Source organism: Meleagris gallopavo, chromosome 4 (genome assembly GCF_905368555.1).
Source record: "Meleagris gallopavo chromosome 4, MGAL_WU_HG_1.1, whole genome shotgun sequence".
NCBI lineage: Eukaryota > Metazoa > Chordata > Aves > Galliformes > Phasianidae > Meleagris > Meleagris gallopavo.
This window is the reverse complement of record NC_139407.1, coordinates 68,489,836-68,513,924: the sequence shown is the minus strand read 5'-3', so window position 1 is coordinate 68,513,924 and position 24,089 is coordinate 68,489,836. Positions and strand designations below refer to the sequence as shown.

At 43.7% G+C, this 24,089-nt stretch overlaps 1 protein-coding gene across 3 annotated transcripts in view; it reads left to right on the top strand.

The window, feature by feature from the left end:
• SLC4A11 (solute carrier family 4 member 11) overlaps positions 1–24,089 on the top strand; it is a 95,916-nt gene that overhangs the window by 13,306 nt on the left and 58,521 nt on the right. For all 3 annotated transcript variants that reach the window (XM_085223749.1, XM_085223748.1, XM_085223750.1), the window contains exons 2-3: positions 3,743–3,793; positions 14,640–14,792. In XM_085223749.1, the coding sequence (XP_085079875.1) occupies positions 3,743–3,793; positions 14,640–14,792 (204 nt within the window). The remainder of the gene's footprint in view (positions 1–3,742; positions 3,794–14,639; positions 14,793–24,089) is intronic.

Below are 24,089 nucleotides of genomic sequence, written 5' to 3'. Positions count from 1 at the left end.
TGAAATCCAAGCTTGTATCCCTGAGTTCAGAGAAATAAGCCTTGTTTTCCACTTTGCAGCACTTCAATTATTTTGCCTTTGAATTCAATGCTCTTAGAGAGACAAGGTACTAGTCAGAAGCTTATCTTTGAAGAAGTGACTGTGGTGTCTTGATGCCTGTGCAATTGGGTCATATTTAATAGACATCCTTGTCGAGAATTAGGTGGGGTGGCAGTAGAAATGTTGCTATTGGAGTAAACTCTCTTTAAAAACAGCTAAGTTATCAAGAGAGCTATATTCCATGTTTTTTTGGCAGATAATTGGTGATGACATCTTATACCTTTGGATGGGAAAAGAAATTGAGGAGTGTGATTGTCCTTATAGGTATCGGATGAGAGGGAACTTGCTGTATTGAGTACCTTATCCCCTCAGGGTAATGTATTCCAGCTTTGTCCTTAGAAGACTGGACTTATGTCTTGCTGAGATGGGTTTGCTTGGATTTTAGTTGCTGAAATCTAAAGGAAAACTTGGGAGAACAGAAATATGGGTTTAGATCTGATAGAAGTGGTGCAGGGAGAGAACTCTCACCCTGCAATAACAAAGTGCTACCCGGATGGTCTGTTCCTTTGGCCTGAAAAGGAGCAGGGTCTGATTTATACTCCATGGAAACAATTCTGTAACTCCAGGCAAACCCTGGGGCACTGTAATGTTGATCTTTAATGTATTTGCAGACTTGTCCCTGGCCAGGCTATCCTCAGCAAAGGAAATACATTGATTACAGTGATGTTTCATAACGGCCTCTTGGTTGAGCTTATTTAATTTCAAGGAGTGGAGTTGAGATGGGGAGAGGAAATGCAGTTCTGTGTGTCAGGACGTGGGTATGTGCCTCACTGAAAAGATAACAGCCTTGCTGTCAGTTCTGCACAGCTCAAACCCATTGCTCCAGTCTTGAGCAAAACATGACTAAGGAGCTGAGACCTCAGAAATTAAATTCCTGTAAGCCTTGTGAAAGGAGAGGCATATGGAGTTTGCTGATATAGCCTTTCTGATGGCTACTGAGCAATTACTTAACTACAGTTGAGCTGGCCTTGGTCTTAGCATAGCTTTTTGTGGCATACTACTTTGCTTGTGCCAACAGCTTGAAGGGTCAAGGTGTGGAGCTTGGTAAATGTTAAGATATTCTTCCTTCCCAAATGCCTCCTTTATTCCACATGGTTAAAAAGTTGAGTGTATCTTGCTGTCTCTAGATGCTCTGCGATGCAGGTAATGTAGCCCTCAATTCACCCTTCCTACCTCCACTTCTGTGAATGTGTTGACCTTTAATTTAGTCCTATAGCTTCATGCAAGCATCTGGACTTGTGTAAACACCCCTATCACTTTTTGCCTCCTGGGGATGTTCCACACTGTTATTGATGTCAATATGTGTAAGCCCTTCCTTCTGTGGAACTTGTCACAAGGCTCTGGCACAACTGTTATGAAGACCAAATACCATCAGTGCTGTTGGACAGTGTTACATAGGAAGATGGCAGATTAATGGGGCAGGACATTGTAGGGTGAACGCCCAAATTTTTTTCCTAAATGTGCCATTGCATCTTTAATTACAAGGTTAAGACCTCTGTTTTATGACTCACCTGAACAAACAGCACCTCAAAATAATTGCCTGAGAGCGTTGCCTGGAGGACTATCTCTCGTTTGTGACTCAGAGGAATGAGTTCCATCTAATGAAATGGTACTGCCCTCAGTAATTCCACACCATGCTCTTCACTCTTCTGAATCCAAGAAGCCACCTGATCAGAGACTCCTGTAACGGGGCTGTGTCCACTCAGGCAGTGCTGCAGTTGTTTCTAAAGAAGGTGTCTGACTCTGAAATCCTGCTCATTGGGTGTTATGTGACCCATACAAATGGGTGTGTTCAGCTAAAGGAAGAGCAAGCTGTGTCTCATTCTTCCTAGTGATGGATGAACACATTGCTTCAGGCTCCCTTAGAAGCCGTAATAGACGTGAGAAATTGATATACTATCCCAGGGGGAACTCTGGCCTCTGTTCCTTGGATAATCTATCTGCCTAGGCATACTTTGTTTGTTTCTTTGAAATACATAAATGCAATCATTACACAATAAGAGCCTCTTAAAAAAAAAAAAAAAAAAAAAAAAAAACTTTGATCATTAGCATGTTAATCAGCCTGGATGGATCTTCTCCTTCCCTTCCAGGTGGAGGGAAACAAGTGACTCATGTAATGGGTGCCCCTTGGCCACAGTGCATTTGTTCTTCTAGCCCATTGTTCTGGGATGAATTTGGAACATCGTGTTTCTCTCTTGAACCAGACATTTGAATTGCCCTTGGATTTGTATGTGATGTTAAATGACCATTGGGGTGTTTCTCCTGGAACTGGGCAGTTCGTGCTGTCTGTTCTGAGCCATGCTGAGCTGTAACAGGCAGTAGGGTTGGAAGATGCTGTCATCAGTGGTGTGACTTGGGTCTGCCTGGTGCGCAAAGGCTCCCGGTGGACCAGGATGTATTATATTGCTTGAAAAGGTGACAATAAAGGGAAAGGGAAAAAAAAAATCATGCACGTAATCTGTAAGTCAAAAGTTATGGGATAGAAAGAGGGTTTTTGGGAAATATAGTCTCATACCTCAAACGAAAAGCAGGAAACCTAATCTGTAGAACAATAAAGCAGGCAAAACCTCTTTCCTTGTTGGCCCAAATTCATCGCAGGCTTGCGTAGGTAATGTTTGATTAGCCTAATGAAGTGGGGAAAGATAGAGCAGGTCTATTCCTCTTTCTGATTGCATTTTGGCTGGGAAGCTACATACAATGAGGTGGCATCTAGGAGTTGCTTAGCAAGGGACTGCTCAGTTGACTCATAAGGCTTGAAACAAAGAGCTTTGTTAACTTGCTATAAAACAGCATGCACCTGTAGGGAAAAGTTGGTATTTCTAGCTGACAGTCTGAATTGTTGAACGTTGCTAACAAACAAACTAGGCTGTGATACCAGACTTGATATCAGGTGCTCCCATGCTGTTGAAATATCTCTGTGCATGCTAGGCACCCAGTTTACCAGCAGTAATTGCAGGACTAACTCGCTAATAAGCAAAACGTGTTCCAGAATGAATTGCCAGGATTTGGTTGTGTTGCTGCTATGTGTGGATTTGCTCTTGGCTGGTGTCATCTCCCATTTGTGATGTGCTTGTAAGACCACTTTAATACAGATGTTGGTGGCTGAAAAGGTTGCAGAGTTCTGGTGCCTGTCTTTGAGTACCAAGGTCTGCTCTGGGTATGTCCTAATGATTACAAGCAGTGGAATAAGATGTGAAATCCTGTTCTCATCTGAATTTATTGCTACATTGAACTGGTTCTCTTTATCTATGAGTAAGATATGGACTGGACTTGATTATGCCTTGTGTTTTTTAAAAAGGAGCCTCGTGGATAATTAGCATCTATTATTTGTGCATGCATTTGTTCAGATTCAATAGGTCACTCTGATACAGTCAGGCTTGTCCTGATCTTCAGTCTTGCTATTTTGTGCTTCCAGCCCAGGTTGTCTGAAACTGCCTGTTTTCATGCAGTAATTGCAATTGCATGAGTTATTCAGGTAAATGCTGAAGTCAATAAACAAAAGGCTAAAGCTGCCACACTGAGGGAGATCTCTGCCTGTGGTATTTTGGGGCTGTAATTTGGGCTTACAATGAACATAGCAATAAGGTGAAGACGTCCAGCATCATGAAGATTCATGCGCTTCCTTTTTTTCCCCTCTTTTCAGAATCTCCACCAGCAGCGATGTCAAGGAATGGATACTTCTTTGAAGAGAGTGGCAAGTATTATTTGACTTACTTATGTGCTGTATCACTTTATTGAAAGGAGAGCAAAGAACTTGAAACAAATGACACAAAATATGTGTAGCTTAAGGAGGATGCCAATGCAGGCTTGCATGGTGATTGTGTAATCTAGAACTGGAAGCAGACTCTGCATTTTTATATCCCATAGATGTTTTAGATATTCAAATTAGTAAATCACCTTCACGCTGTCAGCACTGACTATTCAGGGTGGCTTTGTTTTCTCAGTTCTTCTAGGATGGCTCCCTGTATTGCAGTCTGGTGAATGTATTTATTTCAATCTTCTTGGAGTGGAGATGAAGCAAAAGTGTCAGATCCCTTTGGAGACATTCTGCCAAGAGCATCAGACAAACATGAGAGTCTCAGCAAATGCATGTTTCAGTGCAGAATGCTCTCAAGGATTTTTCTTTGAACTGGCATTAAGTTGAGGCATTTGTAAGCTTGTATCATTTGCCTTAGCAAAGGTGGCTGAGCTCTAAAAGGCATTATAATGATGAAGGGCAGAAATTGCATACAGCTGAAGTTGAAGTGCAGTGAAGTTCCAACTTCTGGTTTTGGGGAAATGCTGGAGATTGCTTTGAGTTACCAACCCAAGGCCAGTCCTAGTGGGATGTGCTCTCTGAAGGCATGGGATTTCTTGCCCTTAGAAATAGTACTCAAAGCATTCAGGATTTCCCAATGATGAAAGCCAAAGGACTGAAATACTCTTGTTATTGAGGCCTGCAGATGTGTATATATGTCAGAAGGCTCATCTTTCTTAGTTCAGGAACAAGCTTTTAGGTTAACATCTGGGAAGGGGAAGCAGAATATGTGCCAGATGCAACTATGCAGCTGCAGTAGATCCAGCATTACTGTTGTCAGCACTTTCTCTGGGCTCACTCACCTTTTCTGACAGGCTATATGGAGCCAATCTCTAGGAGCAAAAGGATGAAACTGGGAGCAAGTACTGTCAGCTCTACCAAGAGGTCCTTTCTGCTGGCTGGATGAAGTAACAGAAGGGCAGAAAACAGTGTTTGACCCTCAGAAAGAGTTTAGTGCTTGGTGATCAGTCACCTTCCACTCCTTAGTTTAACTGGGGGCTTGTGTTTCTGCACAGGATATATATAGAGAACACAGGTTGCAGAAAGATGGCTAGGTTCATAGAATTACTAAGGCTGGTAGAGATCTCCAAGATCTCCCATCCCACTGTGCCCATAACCACATCCCTCAGTGCCACATCTGCATGATTCTGGAACACCTCCATGGATGGTGACCCCACCACTCCTTGGGTAGCTGTGCCAGTGCCTGACCACTCTTTTGGAGAGGAAATGTTTCCTAATATCCAACCCTGAACCTGGTGCAAAGCAGCTTGTTTGGAAACTGTCATCATTAAGCTGCTTCTTGGCACCGCTTGTTTAGATCAGCCTCTTTTGGCATTCAAACCTACATATCCTCTTGCCCCACCCTGAAAGTTTCAAAGAGCAGAAAAATTAAGCTTTTTTTTTTTAAAGCAAAGACCCCAAACCGCAAAAAAAATACAACTAAAAAGCAAAAACAAAATCAACTCTTCCTTTGGGTTGCTTAGCACCTTTTTTTTTTTCCCCAATGATTGAAAAACACTCTTAATACTTTCTCTTTGTGCTGCTGATCTTTCTTTTTATTTCCTTATGAGATCTTGTGTATACATGTGGGTTTTTTTGTATATTTTATAGTCAGGATGTTTTTGTTCTAGGGCAAATCTTAGGCACTATTCAAAGATGGTCTTGCCAGCGAGTGTTTCTTACTCTTGTGTCCTAAACAACACTGCAGCAGTGTTAAGGCATAAGCTAAAATTGAAATTTCAGCTTTTAAGGTATTGTAGCAAGGGTAATGGCTGCTGTGGCACCAACACAGTGTTTTGTAACACACCCCTGGATTGGAACTTTGTGTGGTATTTAGTAATTTGTAGCTCTCTTTATTAGATAGTGAGGAGCTGAGGAAAAGCCAGGAAGGAATTTCCATAGAATGGATGCTTATATATGGTTATTCTGAAAGCTCGGGGGGTTTTATGGTCTCCTGGTACGTGTTAATATGCTTAACTTCTTTGTTGTTTAAAAAAATAGTCTGGAATGATGATCAAAGGGAGCCCATGCGTTTGGGCACAAATTGCAGTTTTATTGCATCCTCCAGTTCTCAGCTACTGCTAGAGGAACCAAATGGAAAGCTGCTCTGCAGTGGCAATGTTAAGAGGAAAAATGAGGAAATAATTTCATATCTGCCCAGTTAGAAGCTTCTGATGATGGAGAGCATGGTGTGACAGCAGGTATGGTGGTGGTTGTTGGCCACGTTCTGCTTTTGATTCATGTTTCATCACATTTAGTAGCTGTCTTCTGACAACAGCGTCTTGCTGAAAATCTGTTTTCTACTCATGCTCTTGTCTGAATTGAGCCTTTCTCACACAAAAAGAACAAAAAATCTGGCACGCTGTGGTAATGTCTTGATGCAGGTTGTGCATTTAAGTTACTTGACTCTTCAGGTTGTTTTCTCAAATGAGTTTTCTTGGCAAATTTAAGTAACTAATGAGATGACTGTAGACCAAATCCAAACTTAAAGATAATTGGACTCTTGATGAAATGCAGCTCAGCAATCAGTTTTGAGAATAACTTGTCAAACCCTGCACTGTCTTGTTTCTTGGCCATCAACCTCCTGTGCCCAGGTAATGAGGGAATAGGAGGGTGAGCATCCAATGTTCACTACGAGTGGATTAGCTCTAAAGGCATCAGTATTAGCTGCAAGCAATTAAGTTCTGCCAATGTGTGATGAGCTTTTTAATTGACACAAGAACTTTCTATGATAAGATACGAAAACAAATTTTTTTCTAGTGCAAAATCCCAGGGAAGGAGTCCCAGCGTAGTGCTGAGGATATCTGAATTGCTGCATTGTTTTAAAGCTGGCTCAACAGTCATTGCAGCATAAATTTTGTCTTCTAGAGCAAATCCCTCACTGCTTAGTCTCCTCTGACTTATTAATTGGTTTTGCTGGCAGAATAAATTGCAGTTGTGCTGAAGGGCCCCAATCTGGCTTGGGATGTTTGGATATATTTTATCTACTTGTTTTTGTTTTTCAGCTTGCATTTAGTTCAGTATGTATAGTGCATTTGTGTATTTTTAAGATTTGTCTTTGTTTTGGAATTGTTTGCCCAACTAGGAGATTAATCTAAATGCCTTCGTGAAACAAATCCTTTTGCAATGGGTTCCCCTGATGAGAAGTTCAGTTTAAGGGCAGGAGATGTGCTACTGCTGCCTATGGATGGAGAGACTGAGAGGATCTCTTGCAGAAGTGTTTTTTTTTTTTTTTTTAAGAACCCTCTATCAGGAGGCATAGAATAAAACAAACATTCCTGATTTCTGTGGGTTCTGATACAGAACTGAAATTCCACGTGCTGCTGTGTTTAATAAAAAAAAAACTAAACAAAATAAAGCCCCACTGAATTACTTGGATTATTCACAATATTTCCTAGAAATCTGGCTGCAAAATACAATACTGGAATTAATTCAAAAGTGCCTGGGTGTTTTCTGTAGCAGATCTGTTCTTTCAGTTCTGTTATGAATTATTACTGAAGAGGCAGGGGAAAGTTTATACTTCCATCTGGCTCTTCATGACAAAAGACAGACTTGAAATAAGGTTGGAAGTGGGAAAGTGAGAAATTATGGCTGGCCAGTAGTGGAGATATTTATTATGTGGAGGATTTGGGGTTTTGTCTAGTGACTCACCTGGTAGACACTACCTTGTTTTAATTTTACCTGAGGAAATTTTAGTTCAATATGTCATCTTGAAGCAGGCTTGAAGCTTAGGTAATGGGTTGACATCTACATCCGTGGGGTCATTACTACAAAAGACCACAAACCTGTACTTGTTGGGATCCTAATCATTGCTCTGGAGCCAAGAAACATCATCAACACTTCCCCAGATCTTCTGTCTCTCAATCTCTACCTGTAGAGGGAATGGAGTTGGAAGACACTCTCTAAATCCTATGTAAATGATCTAGAGAAGTCAGCATGGACCATCCAGTATTTCTGAAAAGTTATATGCAAGCTGACAAAGATGACCTAGTGTTCATTCAAATGCTTTGAAATGTTTTGAATGTATTCCCTAGTGGGGCATCTCTACTATTGTAGTGCACTGAGTTAATTTCACATTTATCCAGTTTGGTCAGGATCAAGAATCATGTTCTCTCCAAAAAAAAAAAACAAAAACAAACAAACAAACAAAACTAACCCCAAAACACAGAAAAACCTCCTTGAGCACAGCTACTCTATAGCTCTTCTCCAAGTAGTGTATATAGAGATAATGTCTTTCTCCTCTCAAGTCCATGCTGGAGGCAGTGGGAAGCTAGAGTATCCTGAATGTAGCATACCAAGAAACACGGAGATGTGGTACTGAGGGGCATGGTGGGGATTGCTTGGGGGTGGACTTGAGGATCTGAAAGGTCTTTTCCAACCTTAATGATTCCATATGCCTGTGCTAGCAAAAAGCATTTGGTGTAATAAAGGAGAGCTCCTTACACAAGCACAGGAGTCAGATCTGGACCCTTCTTGCCAATTTGTTGTCAGCAAGCCTTAAGCAGTCCAAAATCATGGCCTATGGACAGCTCCTGAGAAAGTTGGCAGAACCTTTCCACGTGGCTGCTTGCCACAGGGTGGGTAAACCTCCCTAGGCTGAAAATAGTGAGCTTTGCCAGGGGATCTCTCAACTGTGAACCAAAGGAAAAACTTAATGTCCTAGCAGGCATCCAGCTATATGCAGAACTGCTTTGTTTAATTAGTGTGGCTTAAAATTTTAATTCTGGAGAGAGCCTTGCATAATGTGACTTGATAGCAGCCTTCGGAGAGCGGAGTTCTATGGCTGCAGAACTAATTTTTTTCTTGTTTGACATAAAACAATTTGTTAGGAAGGAGTTTTTTCATGTCTGCTTTTCAGATTTGTGAGTTACCAAAACACACACAAAACCAACCACCAAACCAAAAATGGCTTTGAAGATTGACCTCAGCAGGAAGATGAAAAATCTAGGCAAACATTTACCTGAAAACCTGCTCTTCTATCCATACAGTTGCTCTCTTCTGTCTCAAATGACTTTGCGTTTAGTAATTACACTGATTTAGCTGTGCGTATCCCTGTTCGTTGCAGGGGAATTGGAATAGGTGACCTTTAAAGATCCCTTCCAACTCTAAGGATTCTATGATTCTAAATCAGCATGATGCGTGACCAGAAGCTCACCCTGATTAGCATTTTTGTCAGTATGCAGGGATGCTATTTCAATTCCTGTTTCTGGAGAACTGGTAATGCTTCTAACCATCTCCTGCATCCCTTGATTACTTTATCCCTGCCAGTGTTAACCAAGTGTAAGGTTATTTGCCCTTTAGAGGCAACATGAGCCTCGTTTTTTGTGCAACGTGTAAAGGTCAATATGGAGGTGGAGGCTCCATTATTGTGTTTACTTTTGCACTTAACAGAGGGGAATTTGGGTGTTTTCTGAGATGTGGTGAATCTACAAGCCTGCAGTGTTCAGGAAACAAAGCAAACCCTCTGATAACTTGCAGCTTGGGAGGGGGGGTTGCTTTAGGCTAATTAAAACCTTGTGTGCTTCTTGAAAATTGATGCCTATTGTTGGTTAAAGCAAGCTGAAAATCCCCAGGACTGGAGAAATCAGATGAAGTGGCTTATTTTAAATGCCTGCATCAGAACTAGTTTGTAGATAGATATGGGTAATGCCCACATCCCAGTGGATGTTGGATGTCTGTTTGAGCAGCCTGGTCTAGTGGGAGGTATCCCTGCCTATAGCAGGGGGGTTGAAACTAAATGATCTTAAAGATCCCTTCCAACCCCAACCTTTCTATGATTCTGTGTCCCCTTACTTTTAAAAGCTGTAGGACATATATTATTATTGTTAATCTTGCCATAATTAATCTCACAATTAATCTGAGTTCCCTTTTGAGTTGAGTGACAGTGGATATGCTTCTAGGCTCTTTCAAAACAAGAACCTGTAAAATCCTATGCTTGATTTGTAGGACGTGGTTTAGTGGGTGGTGGTGGTGATGGGTTGATGGTTGGACTTGGTGATCTTAGTGGTCTTGTCCAACCGTAATGATTCTCTGAATTTTAACTGTGGCAGAGATGTGTATTTGGCTTATATGAAGTTCATGACTTGAAATGCAAAGAGGGAGGCAAACCATTTGATTTCAGTTTGGAATGGATTAGGATTAGTGACAAAAAAAACAACCATCCAAAGCAGTGAAGCTGGAAGGAAAGCCTTTGCATTTCCCAGGGTAAAATGTCTGGCTGAATCTGACAGGAGAGCAGTGCACATTGTAATTGATATTCTGGTGAGGTGACCAATGCTGCATTGGAAAAATGACTATCCTGCAACTAGCTACCATCTGTGCCTAGAAATTTCATTAAAAATCATCTGTTTCATTAAATGTGAAATGTGATGAGCTGATCTTGTTGAATTGCCAACTCTGAGCTCAAAAGATCTCTTCTAATGCCACTTAGCTTCCTGGCATTAAGAGATTTCAGGAGAGGGGACCACTACCATTTTGGAAAAAGAGCAGGGAGCTGGGGCATGGATTTGGATGAAGGAATTGGCATTGCTGTGCAAAACAGGTGCTGTAAGTGGGAACACTACTTTGGTTTTTTCAGACTTCTAGCTTAGACTACCTTTGGGAAGATAGTTAAGGGTTGATCTTGCCTTGAGGGTGAGATTGCTGTTTCCAAGAGACTGCTTTAAGTATTCATAGTGTTAACATTATGTGGCACTTCAAAAACAAAGGCTGCAATTTTTGCAGGGATTTTGCCAGAAGTAGGTAACTACTGATGAGCTTTGATTCTCATCTTCCTAATTTGCTCTGCTGTTCCAGCTATGTGGATGCATAGCACAGGAAAGCAATATATCTAAACTGAAGCATTAGTGGGTGGATGAATTTGCAAACCTAACCTCATGCTGGCAGATGTTGGTTAATACCATGATTGGCTGTGTGCTTTCTTCTGAGGTACACCCGAGGGCTATGATATGGCTGTGTCTGGCTTGGGTCTCATAGCTCGGGATATGGGATGATGTCATAGAATGAATCAAAGAATGGCTTGGGTTGAAAAGAACCTCAAAGATCATCTAGTTTCAACTCCCCTGCTGTGGGCAAGGTTGCCAGCCCCCAGACTAGGCTGCTCAGAGCTACATCCAGCCTTGGGATGTCATTAGGAAAATAGCTGTATTTTTTTCCTAGAAGGTTTTTTAGGACCTTGTTTCCTTGGAGTCTGTAGCCCTTTCTAGGGAACGTGTATGGGGATGAAGTTGTACTTTCTGATATTATTCCTGATCTTACTGCTGCAGCTGCCAGGTGCTACTAATACATCAGCAGGAGAGATACTGCCACCTCCAATGGTTGCAGGCCAATTCATTGCTCTCCTAGTCGGAGCCCAGGGTTCTCACAAACCAGCTCAAAAGAAAATAATAATAATAAAGCTGTAATGTAATCATGTTGTCTATGTTTGGATAATTGATAGCAGTAGGACTGGAGAAAGCTCTGACAAAATTGATGGGAATAAAAAGAGAGACTGGGATGGATATTGAGGTGGAAGAAGTCAGTTCTGAGCCAGGCATGGTTTACTTAAAGTGGGATGATGATTTAGTGATTTAGTGGAGAATGGTGAGGAAAAACTGCATTTTTCTTCCCAGAACCTGCGTAAAATGGGGGTAGTGGCTTATTTTCACATTGCAGGTGATGGGCTGAAGCATAGAGGGACTTAAGGTCAAGACTGGTTCTGGCTACCTGCAGTTAAGAGTGGATTTTGTTCCTGCAGAATTGTACCTGTTCTTGGCTACTTTTTTCATGCTTTTCTGTTTCTGTCCCTTATCAGATGAGTCCTAAAGGGCTGAGGGGGATTTTCTTGACTGTAGGATGTTTTTCAAGGTCTGGGGGGGCTCTGCTGATTGCCATCCTGACCTTGATTCCTAACTCTGGGCTCAGACTGCAAAATATTTGGTGTGGTGTTTCTATCCTCTATTTGAGGCTGAAGCAGCACTTGCTGTGCTCAGTCTGCATTGACCCTGTCATGTAGAGTGACACAGTGATCATTGGGGTGATGGGAGAAAGCAGTTGCTAGGGCTGGAGACGTTTGTGCTGTCCTTGGAGCGAAGGTGCATCTGCCATGCGTACACCTTGAGGTGGTCCTGCTCTCAACAGGCATAAGCTGCTCACGTTTTAGTACCTGGCAGATTTAATGAGCTGCTGGATTCAAAACAGGAGTGGGTTTAGTGATAAAGCAGACACCTGTCTGGGAGTGCAGTTCCTGTACAGCCCAGGTTTGGGATTATTTGCAAGCAGTGTTTTTTTGTCTGTCCCTTGCCCAAGGGACGTGTGGCTCGGCTGCCTTTTGTTTTGCTCTTTCCTCCCCTAAGGAGGGAGGAACTGAGGATGCTTCCCTTGCCAGAGTCCTCGCTGACCTCTGCCCAACCCTGGGATTTTACTCCACCCTTGCCCTTCTTTCAGCTCCTGCACCATTTCTCTCCCATTCCCAGTCTTTTCTGCTTTCAGGGCTTGGACAGCAAATGTATAAGCTTTCCTGCTTTGTTCTTACCTGAACCTTAATTGCACTGGGATAAGTTGAGGGGGGGAAAAAGGTTAACCATGTGCTGCATGCTTAAATCCCACTTCATGTACCTTCTGTCTGACCCACTCAGCATAAAGGATGGAGATGTGAGACCTGTTTTGACATCTTCCCTGAGGCTACCATCCTGGATATGGTTGAGATGGAGAAGCTAGAATCATGGATTTTGGGCTTATCCTAGGCTGATTGTATCTTTCTTTTAATTTTTCCCTTTGCAGGGCTGCCTGAGTTCTTGTGGCATCAGGGTGGTGTTAACACCAATAATGAATGCTTTGCATTGGTGAGGAGAGGTAATGGTTACTACATATTTCGGAAGAGCCAAACCCCAGGTTTAGCATATTGCTTGGGACTGAAGTGTTTGCACAGGGGTTTATAGCACTGGCACCATGTCTGTCCTTCTAGGACATAGGCTGCCCCTTGGTCCTGGTACATCTGCCAGCCTTGTTTCATGCCTGATGGTGGCTGTGATGCCAAAGTCTCTTCTGTGCTCTCATCATCCCCTTTTCTTCTGGCTGTTTTATACAACAGGGATACAAACAGCTGCCTAAGCACCAACAACAGCAGAGAACTATGCTTGGTGCAAAGTGCTGGCTGTCTGAGCTGAAGGAAGACAGCAGGAGCTTGGATATTTCTTAAAGCCTTCAGAGTAGTTTGGATGGGTCAGTTTTTCTCCAGTCATTGAGGCAAAGGTGGTGAGGGAGGGTTGAGTTTATCTGGTATCCCACACCTCAGATAAGCAAATAAGAAGCTGAGAGATTGTTGAGCCCCTTGTGCCCTCCAAGTCCTCCCTGGGAGATGCTGAGCACTCATGAGGAGCACACTGGTGTGCAGCTAGCAGCAGGAAGGGCTGCAGCCCTTGTCCTGCCTTGCAGAGTTCCTGTTTGTGGCTTCACTTGCTCAGTGTGTTTTTTTTTTTTTTTTTTTTTTTGCTGTGCTGAGCAATTGGCTTGAGATCCCTGCAAGACTGTATGCACTGCTTCTAGCTGCTTTTCTTGGTGCTGCTGCATTCAAGTTTGCTTTTTAAAATCGATCAATATTTGAGAGTTTCCACTGAATCTTCTGCCTTGAAGCTCACAGTCTTCATTCTGTGACAGTGGCCAAAGCAAGCTAATGAAATATATTCTTCCTGCTTCAAATTAGGCATCAGAGACTTGTCAGGAGATGGGTAGGAGCTGCTGAATAATCCTAGCAATGTGTTAAAAATAATAAAATGACATTCTATGATGTCACTAATTTTTCTAATAGGACAAAGTTAGAGCACACCACAAGAATCCTCTAGCTGCTCTGCAAGAAAACATCACAGCAAAACCAGCTTTATTGCTCAATGCAACTAGGTTAAACTAATTAAAATGTTGCAAAAGGGTGAGGAGTTGTCTGCTGTAATTAAGAAACTTGTCTCTCTTCCTCTGTGCTGTCCCCTCCTGTGACCTGCTGCTCAGCTCTGTGGGGAGCTCCAAGTCTGTCTGTCCATCTGCATCTCCTTGGAAACCACTGTTTTTTCCTTGGGTTAAAACTGCTGGATTGGCAGCACAGTGATTGCCCTGCTGTGTGTGGAGTGGGTGAACAGCTTGGGTTAAGGCAGTGGCACAGCTGAAAAATACAAATGTTTGGGGTCTGCAGGCCAAGATTTCATCCAGATCTTGATCTGAGAGAGCCTGTTGCTTGGTGGTATTCTGCTGAAGGCCTGGCTTGCTGCAGGCAGAGCCTTAACTTTTCCACATCCTTGTGAGGAGACACAGCTGCTCACACTCCTTTCCAGGTGCACCTGGAGATGCATTATGTGTCAGTTCCACCAATGGGGCCTTAAAATCTGACACCCCCTTCCCACCTCCTCCTCCAGGCTCTGGTGCAGAGCTGCAGGGAGGTTCAGTTGGTGCCGTTAGGCCGTTGGTGGCACAGCAGCTTGGTGCCAGAGCTCCCACCCTTCTGCAGGCCACAAGCATGTGGCCGGACTGCAAGGCAGCCGTGTTGGACACTGACCCTGCTGCCTGCTCTGGGGACCTTTATGAGAGCTCGGTGTCTCTTCCCTGTGGCAGCTGCCCCTTGACCACACAGAGAAGGCCCTCACAAAGTTGTGGGGCCACGAAGGCTGTGCACCTTCAGCCCTTATCGGCAGCCATGGGTTCGTATGTGTGCCCACGTGGTTGTGGGCCCAGCACAGCTCTTGGCAAGGTTGTAACTGCATGCCCCTCTCGTTGGCAGGGTACCTCAAGTGTGACACGGACGATGGCTGCGAGGCCAAGGAGGAGACGGGGGGAGAGGAGCTCTTTGATGCTGTGAACTCCTCCATCGTTTCAGGGGACAGCATCCGATTTTTCGTCAACGTCAACCTGGAGGTGCCACCCAACACTGCTGGTGAGTGACGGAGCTCGGCGGAACAAAAGCAGTTCCTCCTCCTCCTCTCTGGGCGTTTTGGTTTTCAGTTGTGAGTTCTTTTGTGTCGTTAAAGGAAAACCCACTAAAAACTGGCTGCTGAGCTGGTCTCAAGCCATCTGCATCGTCCTTTTTCTCCCTTTCTCCCAAAATATGAAGTGCTTCCCCAGTGCATCCACCTGGGCTGTACAGCACAGTGTTGGGCTTGGTGACTTTGTCAACCACCCCTGCAAAATTAAGATCCTGCTTCTTAAAACATGGCCCAAAGCTTGAGGCAGGCCTGGAGGGACACGGTTCTGAGTTTGGAGCCTAGGGTTTTGCAGCAGCGAAAGCAGTAGCAGGCTGGTCACTGGTGGAGAGATGAAATTTATTTTCTTTTTGGTGCACATACTGTCTCTAAGTAACTTCAATGTCATTCTGACACTTTTAAAACCCGGTTGTATGTGTGAAATCTGTTTTGTTTTACATTAATTTAAAATGTTAGGGGTGAGTTCAGGTCAGTTTTTGCTCTCCAGCAGCTGCTGGTTTAAAAAAAGCAAGAGTACAGAGGGGCTTTTGGTGTAGCACATGCCTGCTGGGTTTAACTGTGCTGGCTGCAGTCAATCCCCACACCTGCTGCATTAAGGCATATAGTGGAAATAAGGGGGAAAACGACCTGTTAGATACTTCTGATAGAGGTCAGGTGCCTGCAGTGTAAAGCAGGAGATCCCCTCTTGCAAACATAGCTTTGCATCAGCAAATATAATGGATATTTCTATTTGCCTTGCCTTGTAGAGCATGTGAATCCAGGACTGCAACCATGAGTTGTTTTGTTGTGATAAAAGTGTATTGAGTGAGGCTGCTACCTGCTCTTGGCTCCTAGGGAAGGCGCAAGCCATAGAACAACATGGTGTTGGTGAAGCTTGGTTGCTTTTGGCTGTTGTTGGGAGACAATTTGTTGAGAAATTGGCTAGTTGGTCAGTGGAAACAAAAAGCATCAATTGTGTGTGGGCATCCAGTGTTGCATTTAAATGATCCTCAATATGTCCCCAGTGTGTAGAAATACTGTTATGTGCTAGGCTCTATTTGTAAACATAGAGTTACCTACTCCTAGGAATTTTGTCTCAAAGTGCCAAATTCCCCTAAATCTTCAACGTTTGTGCCTGCAATGGGACAGCTTTGTGCAGGAGAGAAGGGTCTGTGGAATGCTGTTTGTTGGCACTGGTGATAAAAGAACAGTGCAGCACTACTCTGGCACTTCCACCCTCTGTGCTTTTGCCCCCATCACATGATTTTAAGCCCACAGTGCAGGTGGTAAAGAAGACAATGTAGTAAACCTGGCTTTCATAGTAGGTGCAAATCCTGATAGATCTACAGAGTGTACTTGCTAGAAATGTTGATTCAGTAAACACGTGGTGTGGTGCAGACCTCTGCCTGACTACATGGGTCTGCTTTCTGAATCTTAGTGGTGACTTTTTATGGATTATATCTAGCAATTTTCAAGCCTGCAATTTTACAAATGCCTTCTTAATTGAAAGACTTAAGGTGAACCACTGCTTTGTGATGAGTCTGGAATTGATGCCTTAGGGTGTGTTTTTTGGGGATAAGGAATGTACGTGCTGTGGATTCTTCTGCATGTGAAGAAGTTTGACTTTTCTTGTGTGTCCTCCTGGGCTTTTTGTAAATGTTTTCTCTTCCATTCAAAAGAGGACAGAAAAAAAAAATAAAATTGCGTATTTGCCTCTAGCAGTGATATTTGTGGTGGAATTAGTTGTATCCTTTTTCTTCGGCTGTTTGGGATGCTTAAAGAAAAAAATGGACTTCTGATGTTTGGAAAGAAGACTCCGGCACACAAGGGTGGAAATCTTAAAACCAGGCTTTAAGAAGGAAAGGTGTAAAGTGAGCCTTTGTTTGTTTGTTTGATAGTGACCAAGTGGGCCAGGTATCAAAAAATCCAGTTTCTTTAGTGGTTATCAAGCATACGGCTCCTCAGAATCCATGTGTTTAATTTATCTAGGCTATCAGCTCTTCATCAAAGGTGCTTTTGATGAAGCATCTTCCAGAGTTGATTTCTATACACACCAAATCCGTCTCTGGACATGGAGGCATGGCTGACTTCTTGGGTGGTTAAAAGAAGAGTTGCTGGGGCTCAACTTGACTTCTAAAAGCAGCCTGAACTGCTAGGGGTGGAGGGATTGCAGTGGGGAAACAATCCTCATTTTCCATCTAAGTTATTCCCAGAAGTTAAGTTTAACTATGCCATGACCAAGGTATTTCTGCATGTAATGCTACTTGCTTAACTCTGTAAGGGAGGGGAGAGGTTCAGAAATTCCCTTGCACTGCTGTTGCTCTCTGGTTGCTTTGTTCTATATCTGTGCTTTTGCTGTGCATTTATAGCACTTGTTTCCAGCTTTGGGGAGTGAGGAAAGCATTAAGTTTTTTCCAGGCAATGCAAGACCCTCCCCTGCGCAGTTCATTTCCAACTCCAAAATGAGCTCATGCACCAAAGATTCTGATGTTCTTTAAACACAGTGAAAAGTGAATGTGGGAATGATTTCTTTTCATCCTCATCTTGTTTTTCTTGCTTTCTTCAAGCTGGGTGAAAGAAGCCCTCGAGTCTAAAGGCCTCTTTCATGTAGAATCATTAAGGTTGGAAAGGACTTCCAAAATCATTACTTCCACCCCACCATGTCCTTAAGCATCACATCTCCATATTTCTTGAACACCTTCAGGGGTGGTGACTACACCACCTCCCTGGGCAGCCTGTGCCAATGCCTGATCACTCTGAAGAACTTTTTTTTCCTGTTTGTGTTAAGGAGCTTGGTATTACCTTTTTGTGCCATGCAGACCATTGAAGACCATTTGTAGAGAGATCTCCAATGCTGTCTGTGTTGGTTTAGTCCCTAGTGTTTGATGCACACCCTGCTTAAAGCATAGTTCCTTAATCTCTGGCAGGAAAACTTTTAAGGGGACTCAAATATCTGTGAGCCTCTGCATGCCTCTTCTCGTCATTGCAGTTTGCTCTCTTAGCTGAAGATGGTATCCAGATTTTCTTTTGGAGATCTTATGGCAAGCTGCAAGATTTCCCCCTACCTTAATGTAGCATTGGTCCAACAATCCAAAAATGTCCCCTGCAAAGGGATTGGGTGCTGGCAGGTAATGCTAAATCAAATTGCAGGCATGGTAACAGCTCTGCCATCGTCCTGTCGAGATGTTAATCTTGGTATGATGGATGTACAGCTTGCTGCAAGCGTAATTGGATGCACTTTACTGTAATTCTGTTTTTAAAAAGACCTCTGTGTGGGATTAAGTATTGAGCCAACAAAACATAGCACAGCCCATAAAACCCTGACAATTAACCATTGTCATGAAATGCTGGGCTGCATGCACAGATGTGTTTAATACAGAATAACCTGAAGAAATCTAGGGCTTAAGGTATTGCCTGTCTGATTTTTAGTTAATACTGGCTGTTGTTGTATTGAATGTTGAGCCCAAACCAGTGCAGATGCACAGGCACTAAAATGCTTCTCAGTCTTGACACTTGGGTCCTTTATCCCGAGTGTTTTATTGCTTCCTTGTAGAAGCCAATAAAAACTTATTTTATTCTCTCTTGCCTCTGAGTCTTCCAGCTTGTGTTTTGATGATAAGACATCTGTTTTCGGCAAATGTAGAATCGTAGAATATCCAGAGTTGGAAGGGACTCAGAAGGATGGAGTCCAACTCCAGTATTGGTAGCTCTACCATGAAGGTGGGTTGTTCTCTGAAGCTGGATGCTTTAGTGGCTCAAATCTGCATTTCTGAGCAAAGATCTGGATGGTTTATAAAGAGACTGAGACATGAGCTGAAATAGCAGTGAAGGCCTACAGTAAAATCATAGAATGATTAAGGTTGGAAAAGACATCTGAGATCATCAAGCCCAACCCATCCCACCATGCCCACTGACTGTGTCCCTCAGTGCCATATCTCCACAGTTCTTCAACAGCTGGTATGAGTTCTGTGCCACTCATCACACCTCTTAACTCAAAGAATCATAGAATGGCTTGGGTTGAAAAGGACCACAATGATCATCCAGTTTCAACTTCCCTGCTATGTGCAGGGTCGCCAGTCACCAGACCAAGCTGCACCACTTCCATGGGCAACCTGTACCAGTGCATCACTGCTCTTTTGGGAGAGAGATTTTACCTAATGGTAGGTCTGTAACCCCATCGTGTGTATTTTGGCAGGAACTGGTGCTGAGGTCCTGCACTGGTGAAGTACTTCTTCCCTACCATCCCTGTCCTGGATAAGGAATCCCCACAGCACTGTTAAAGATAAAATCAAGTATCAGAGAAAATCAAGCTTGGTGCTCCAGCTGGGAACTGGTACCAGAGAGGATGGGGAGCATCAATGAATTGGTGTGCAGTGGGGAAGTTTTCCTCTTCAGATCTGTGTTACAAGCCATGGATATTTCATACAATACCCTGAGTTGGAAAGGATCTGTAAGGAGCATCAAGTCCAGCTAAGCTGTGTATTGTCTTGCAGGCATCCTTGCATGGTTTTGTGACTCCTTCCCTATTGTCTCACCTAGAAGCATGCTAAGTCTTCTGCCTTAGTGCTATCTAGAATTGCATTGGAGTCTTTGTGTGTTTTATGTGTAAATTTGTACCTAAATTCCCCCGGAGCTGAGTTTTGAGGGTATTGTTTCAACCTGCTGTCGAAATATCAAACTCAGTGGCTCATCTGCTTTCTTCCAGCTTCATCTGCAACACCTTGGGAAATAAATCCCCACAAATTAGTACAGCAGTTTGGTTTAGATGGACTCTGAAGGTTGGCACGTGTGGGTAGCTCAAGTCTGGCGTTGCAGTGGGGTCTGCATGTTGTGGGGGGAGATGGCATTGCAGGCAGTTGTGGCACTCTCACCTGCTTGGCAGGTCTCTTAAATTATCTAGGCAAATAGCTTTGTGATTGAGATCTTGTTTTTACACCTTGGTGTTTTGAAACAATTTTGTTTCCCCCCTGCCTTTCCTTTACTGGACTGTTGTAGAGGGGTTTGTAGTGTTTCCCTGAACCCAAGCACAGTTGGTCAGGGATTGGTGAAGCTGTAGTTGCTCAGTTCTTGCATTATGCATTTCTGCTTGCAGCTGGTGGTTTTATCAGTGGCTTTGGCTGCAGAGAGGTGCCTGGAGCATATTTTTTGGGCTGGGAGGGGGTGGGCAAAATCCTGCTGGCAACCCAAAGCCAATGGGGAGGCAGGATGTGGCTTCATTAGAGCAGGAATGGGGGGCAAATAGCGGAACACGCTTTACGCTTCACAAGAAATGAAAGCCTGTTCCACCCTCTGGACAATTGATCATTCCTAGATACAGGGAATGAACGGTTTCCTGTAACACGCTCCAGAGGCACGCACGTGCACCACTGCTCCCTGCAAAACACGGGGCTCCAGCTCACGGTTGGCCCCTGCAGAGATGGTTTTTTATTTTTTTTCCTAAAGGGGATGAGGAGAAACACTGGATGCTGGCGCCAAGGATATTCCAGAGAGAGTAGCGTCCAGAGACAAGTGGTCTGGGCCTGAATGGGTATCATTCTGCACACAATAGTCACATTTCCTCACATTAATACCAAGGTCCTTTTTATGTCTCGAGGCACAATGCTGACCCACGCGTTCCATCTGATAACTCCTGTTTTAGCAGTTTGATGTCAGGGTGGGATGTTGGACTCCTGAAGCTTCCTATACTCTAATGGAAAGTGGATGCACCGATTGTGTTGGGGGGGATGGATGGCCTCCTTCCCAATTTCCTGGCTGGGGTGTTTTCAAAGCAGCACTCACAAAGCTGAGGGAGGTGGGGGTGGGAGTGCAGGCAGCTCTGCACAAAAGCAGCAATCACCTTTTTGGGTCCTTTGCTTTGGGGCAGCTTCTCCAAAATTTTGAAGTGCTTTATCCCTCCAGTTGGCATAGGAATGAGCTTCCCCTCCTGCCCCCCCCCCCCCCCCCCTTCTAATTTAATCGCAAAAACTATTGTTTCTTTGTTGTTGTTGTTGTTGTTGAAAATTTACTTTTGTGATGTGTGAATGTTGGATGATGCCCAAGGAGGTTGTGGATGCCCCATCCCTGCAGGCATTCAAGGCCAGGCTGGATGTGGCTCTGGGCAGCCTGGTCTGCTGGTTGGTGACCTGCACATAGCAGGGGGTTGAAACTGTATGATCACTGTAGTCTTTTTCAATCCAGGCCGTTCCATGAGTCTACGAGTTAGGAGGTGTGATGAGTGGCACAGTACTCTATCTGTGCTGTCTTATCTGTGCAAGATGCCTCTGTGCTGACTTTTTCCAATCCTTCTGCAGTGACAGGAGAGAAATTCAAAGGTCAGTTGTTTCAATGCCTGTGCTGAGCAGTATTCAGGTGAGGATTTCCTTTCCACCCTCTCTGAACCAGAGACTGCCAGCCTGTTTCTTATTGCCACCTGCCTTTAACCTGGTTGTCAGCTTGAGGGATGAACTCAGCTTATATTTGGCTTTCTTTTGCTCCTTAGTCCACTGACCTATCTTAGGAATGGGGGATGGTTGAGACACAATTATCAAAGCTTTATATCCAACCAAAATCCATCAAGTTTGGGAATGAGGCCAGACTCAGCACAGTAATTGTAGAACAGCAAAGAATCCCCTTGAGATCCTGCTTGTGCAATACCTTGCTGCCAGCAAGGAGCAAGTGGTACCTCTGCTACTGCTAACGAGCTCTTCTCCTGACATGTGTTGATGGGATTTAATTTTGTTTTAAAGGCAAGAAATTGTAAAAGCAAGAGTGTTTTTGCTGCTTGTAAAACCGCCTTACGCAAGTAGTTGAAGCTTAGATTTACTTTGGGCCCAGGAGAAATCACTGATACCTAGACAGAATTTTTCATTTATAAAACAGAACAATCAATGCTCAAGTACTTCCACTTACATCAGATCCTTGCATTTTTTTTTAGGACTGAAAATGCTAATATAGTGTTCTGCTGTCATTTATTAGCCTGCTCAGCCAGATATGCTGGGGAGATCACGTAGATCCGAAATAACCTCTGCTGACATCTCTACAGCCAAAACATTCCTGATCTCTGATTTGCTTTCCTACCTTCCAAAGAAAAGGTGCTGCAAATATCCTGCAGAGTTGCTTTGATCCGATGGCTTTAGGTCTCTTCAGGTGTTAAGGGCAGCACTGGGGACCTATGCAAGAAAGAAATGGAAAGGAGATCATGGAGACACTTAATTGTTTGAGTTGGAAGGGACTCTTAAAGGCCATCTAGTCCAACTCTCCTTCACTGAACAGGGAGACCTACAGCTCCATCAGGTGCTCACAGCCCTGTCCTGCCTGACCTTGGGCCTCTTCAAGGAGGAGCATCTACCATGTCTAAGATGGAATGTGAATAGCCTTAAACTTTGGCATAAGGTTTCCATGGGTCTGTTTTCAGGGCTGCCTTTTCATAGATCTCATTATGTAAAAGAGGCTAAAAAGTGCAATTAGACTTCATTTGTCTGTGTCACTATCAGTAATTTTATATTAAGGCAGCCAGTGGAATTGCTTCCAAGTATGAAGTTGCCTTGTTCACATCCAGGACCCATCCAGATTCTGCAAGTGGAAGGATAGGACAAAATGGAGGCATGCCATGTTGTCCCTCCAGGGGGTTTAAGTGTGCTCACACAAGGCCACAAGAGCAAGTCTAACGTTGGCAATTCATCACCATTGCTAACGTTGCTGATAACTCCCAGAGAGCTGCTTGCAGTGCTATTTGGTAATGCTGTGCACATGGATGCGTGCCTCCTAGAAATCTGGGCTGTGTGTGTTGCCTTGGTGTGATCCCAGGGGATGCCAGAGATGTGTTGCTGACTTTTTGGTTATCCTGAGCGGAACCTGGAGCACAGCCTAACAGCTAAATCTAACTGTGTAAAAGGACAAAGACAATAAAATGCCCATAACTTGCTTGCCTAACATAAACTGGTGCAGCCTGCTTTGTTCAGCATGCAGAATCATGAAAATAGAAATGAGAATACTATGTGACCCTGACCTCTCTGCTTAAGTATGCTTAATCCTGACACTCAGGTGTGAAATTATTCCTGGTAGCAAGGTGTAGCTGATGGTTGATAGGTAGATAGAATCTGCCTGCCTGTAGATAGAAGGTGAATCCATGGCTCTCTATGCCCTTTTTGCCCCCAGTGAAGTGTGTGAGTGCAAAGGTTGAGGGTGTTGCATCTTTATGGCTCCTCCGAAACTGGAGGGGGAAGCAGTAATATAGTGCCAGGAGGCTGAGGACAATAGATATCAGGCAGATGCATGTTGGTCTTAAGCTTGAGCACAGTTATCACTTAATAGACATGTCATGGGCAATCTCCTGCATGATTTTATCCTGGTTTGCCTATCAGGTTCTTCTGACTGTGGTAAGTAAGCAGATGTTATTTAAGCCAGGCATAAACACACTTGGGAAACGTGTGTATTTTTTCCGATTCTTCACAGAATCATTAAGGTTCAAAAACATCTCAAAGATGACCAAGCCCAACCCATCCCCATCATGCCCTCCAAACCATATCCTCAAGTGCCACTTCTTGTGGTTATGGAATACCTCCAGGGATGGTGCCCACCTCCCTGGGCAGCCCATTCCAGTGCCTGACTGCTGTCAGGGGAAGGAATTTTTCCCAATATCCAACCTGAACCTCCCCTGGTGCAACTTAGGGCTGTTACCTCTTGTCCTATTATTATTCCATATTGCTGTTAGTTTGTAATTGTCTTTCAGCAATGCTATAGCATGCCAATGGGTCTTCAAGATGGTACCCAGAACTGGGACAGTGATATCCATCAGTCTCCTCTTCATGGGCTGAGTTTGAACAGTGCATTACCTTGGTGAAATGATGGATGAGGCTCCCAAAACATCACCTCTATGCTCAGAACAGCATTTTTTTTTTTCTTTTGAGAAGTTTGAAAGATTCTGGTCCAACAGACGTAATTAGATGTTTTTGCTTGTGTTGATAAAGCAGCACTCGGAGCTCATTCATGATGAGCACTTGAGAGAGCTGTCAGCAGAAAGGGTTGATATGCACTTGAAGCTGATAAGAGGAGCCAAGAGATGCTGCATGATAAAAGGACAACATGAATTTCTGTTGCATTTGCATGCACATGAAGGTGTGGTGTGAAGGACAGACCACAGATATCAGCTTTTAGCACGTGCTTGCTATTGTTCAAGACTCTGTTTTTTTTTCTCTAGAACTATTTTATACAAAAGCTGAAAAACGGAAACACGTTTTCTCTTCAATGAATATTTATGGCTTCCAAATCTTCCAGCATACTTCTGCATGTGT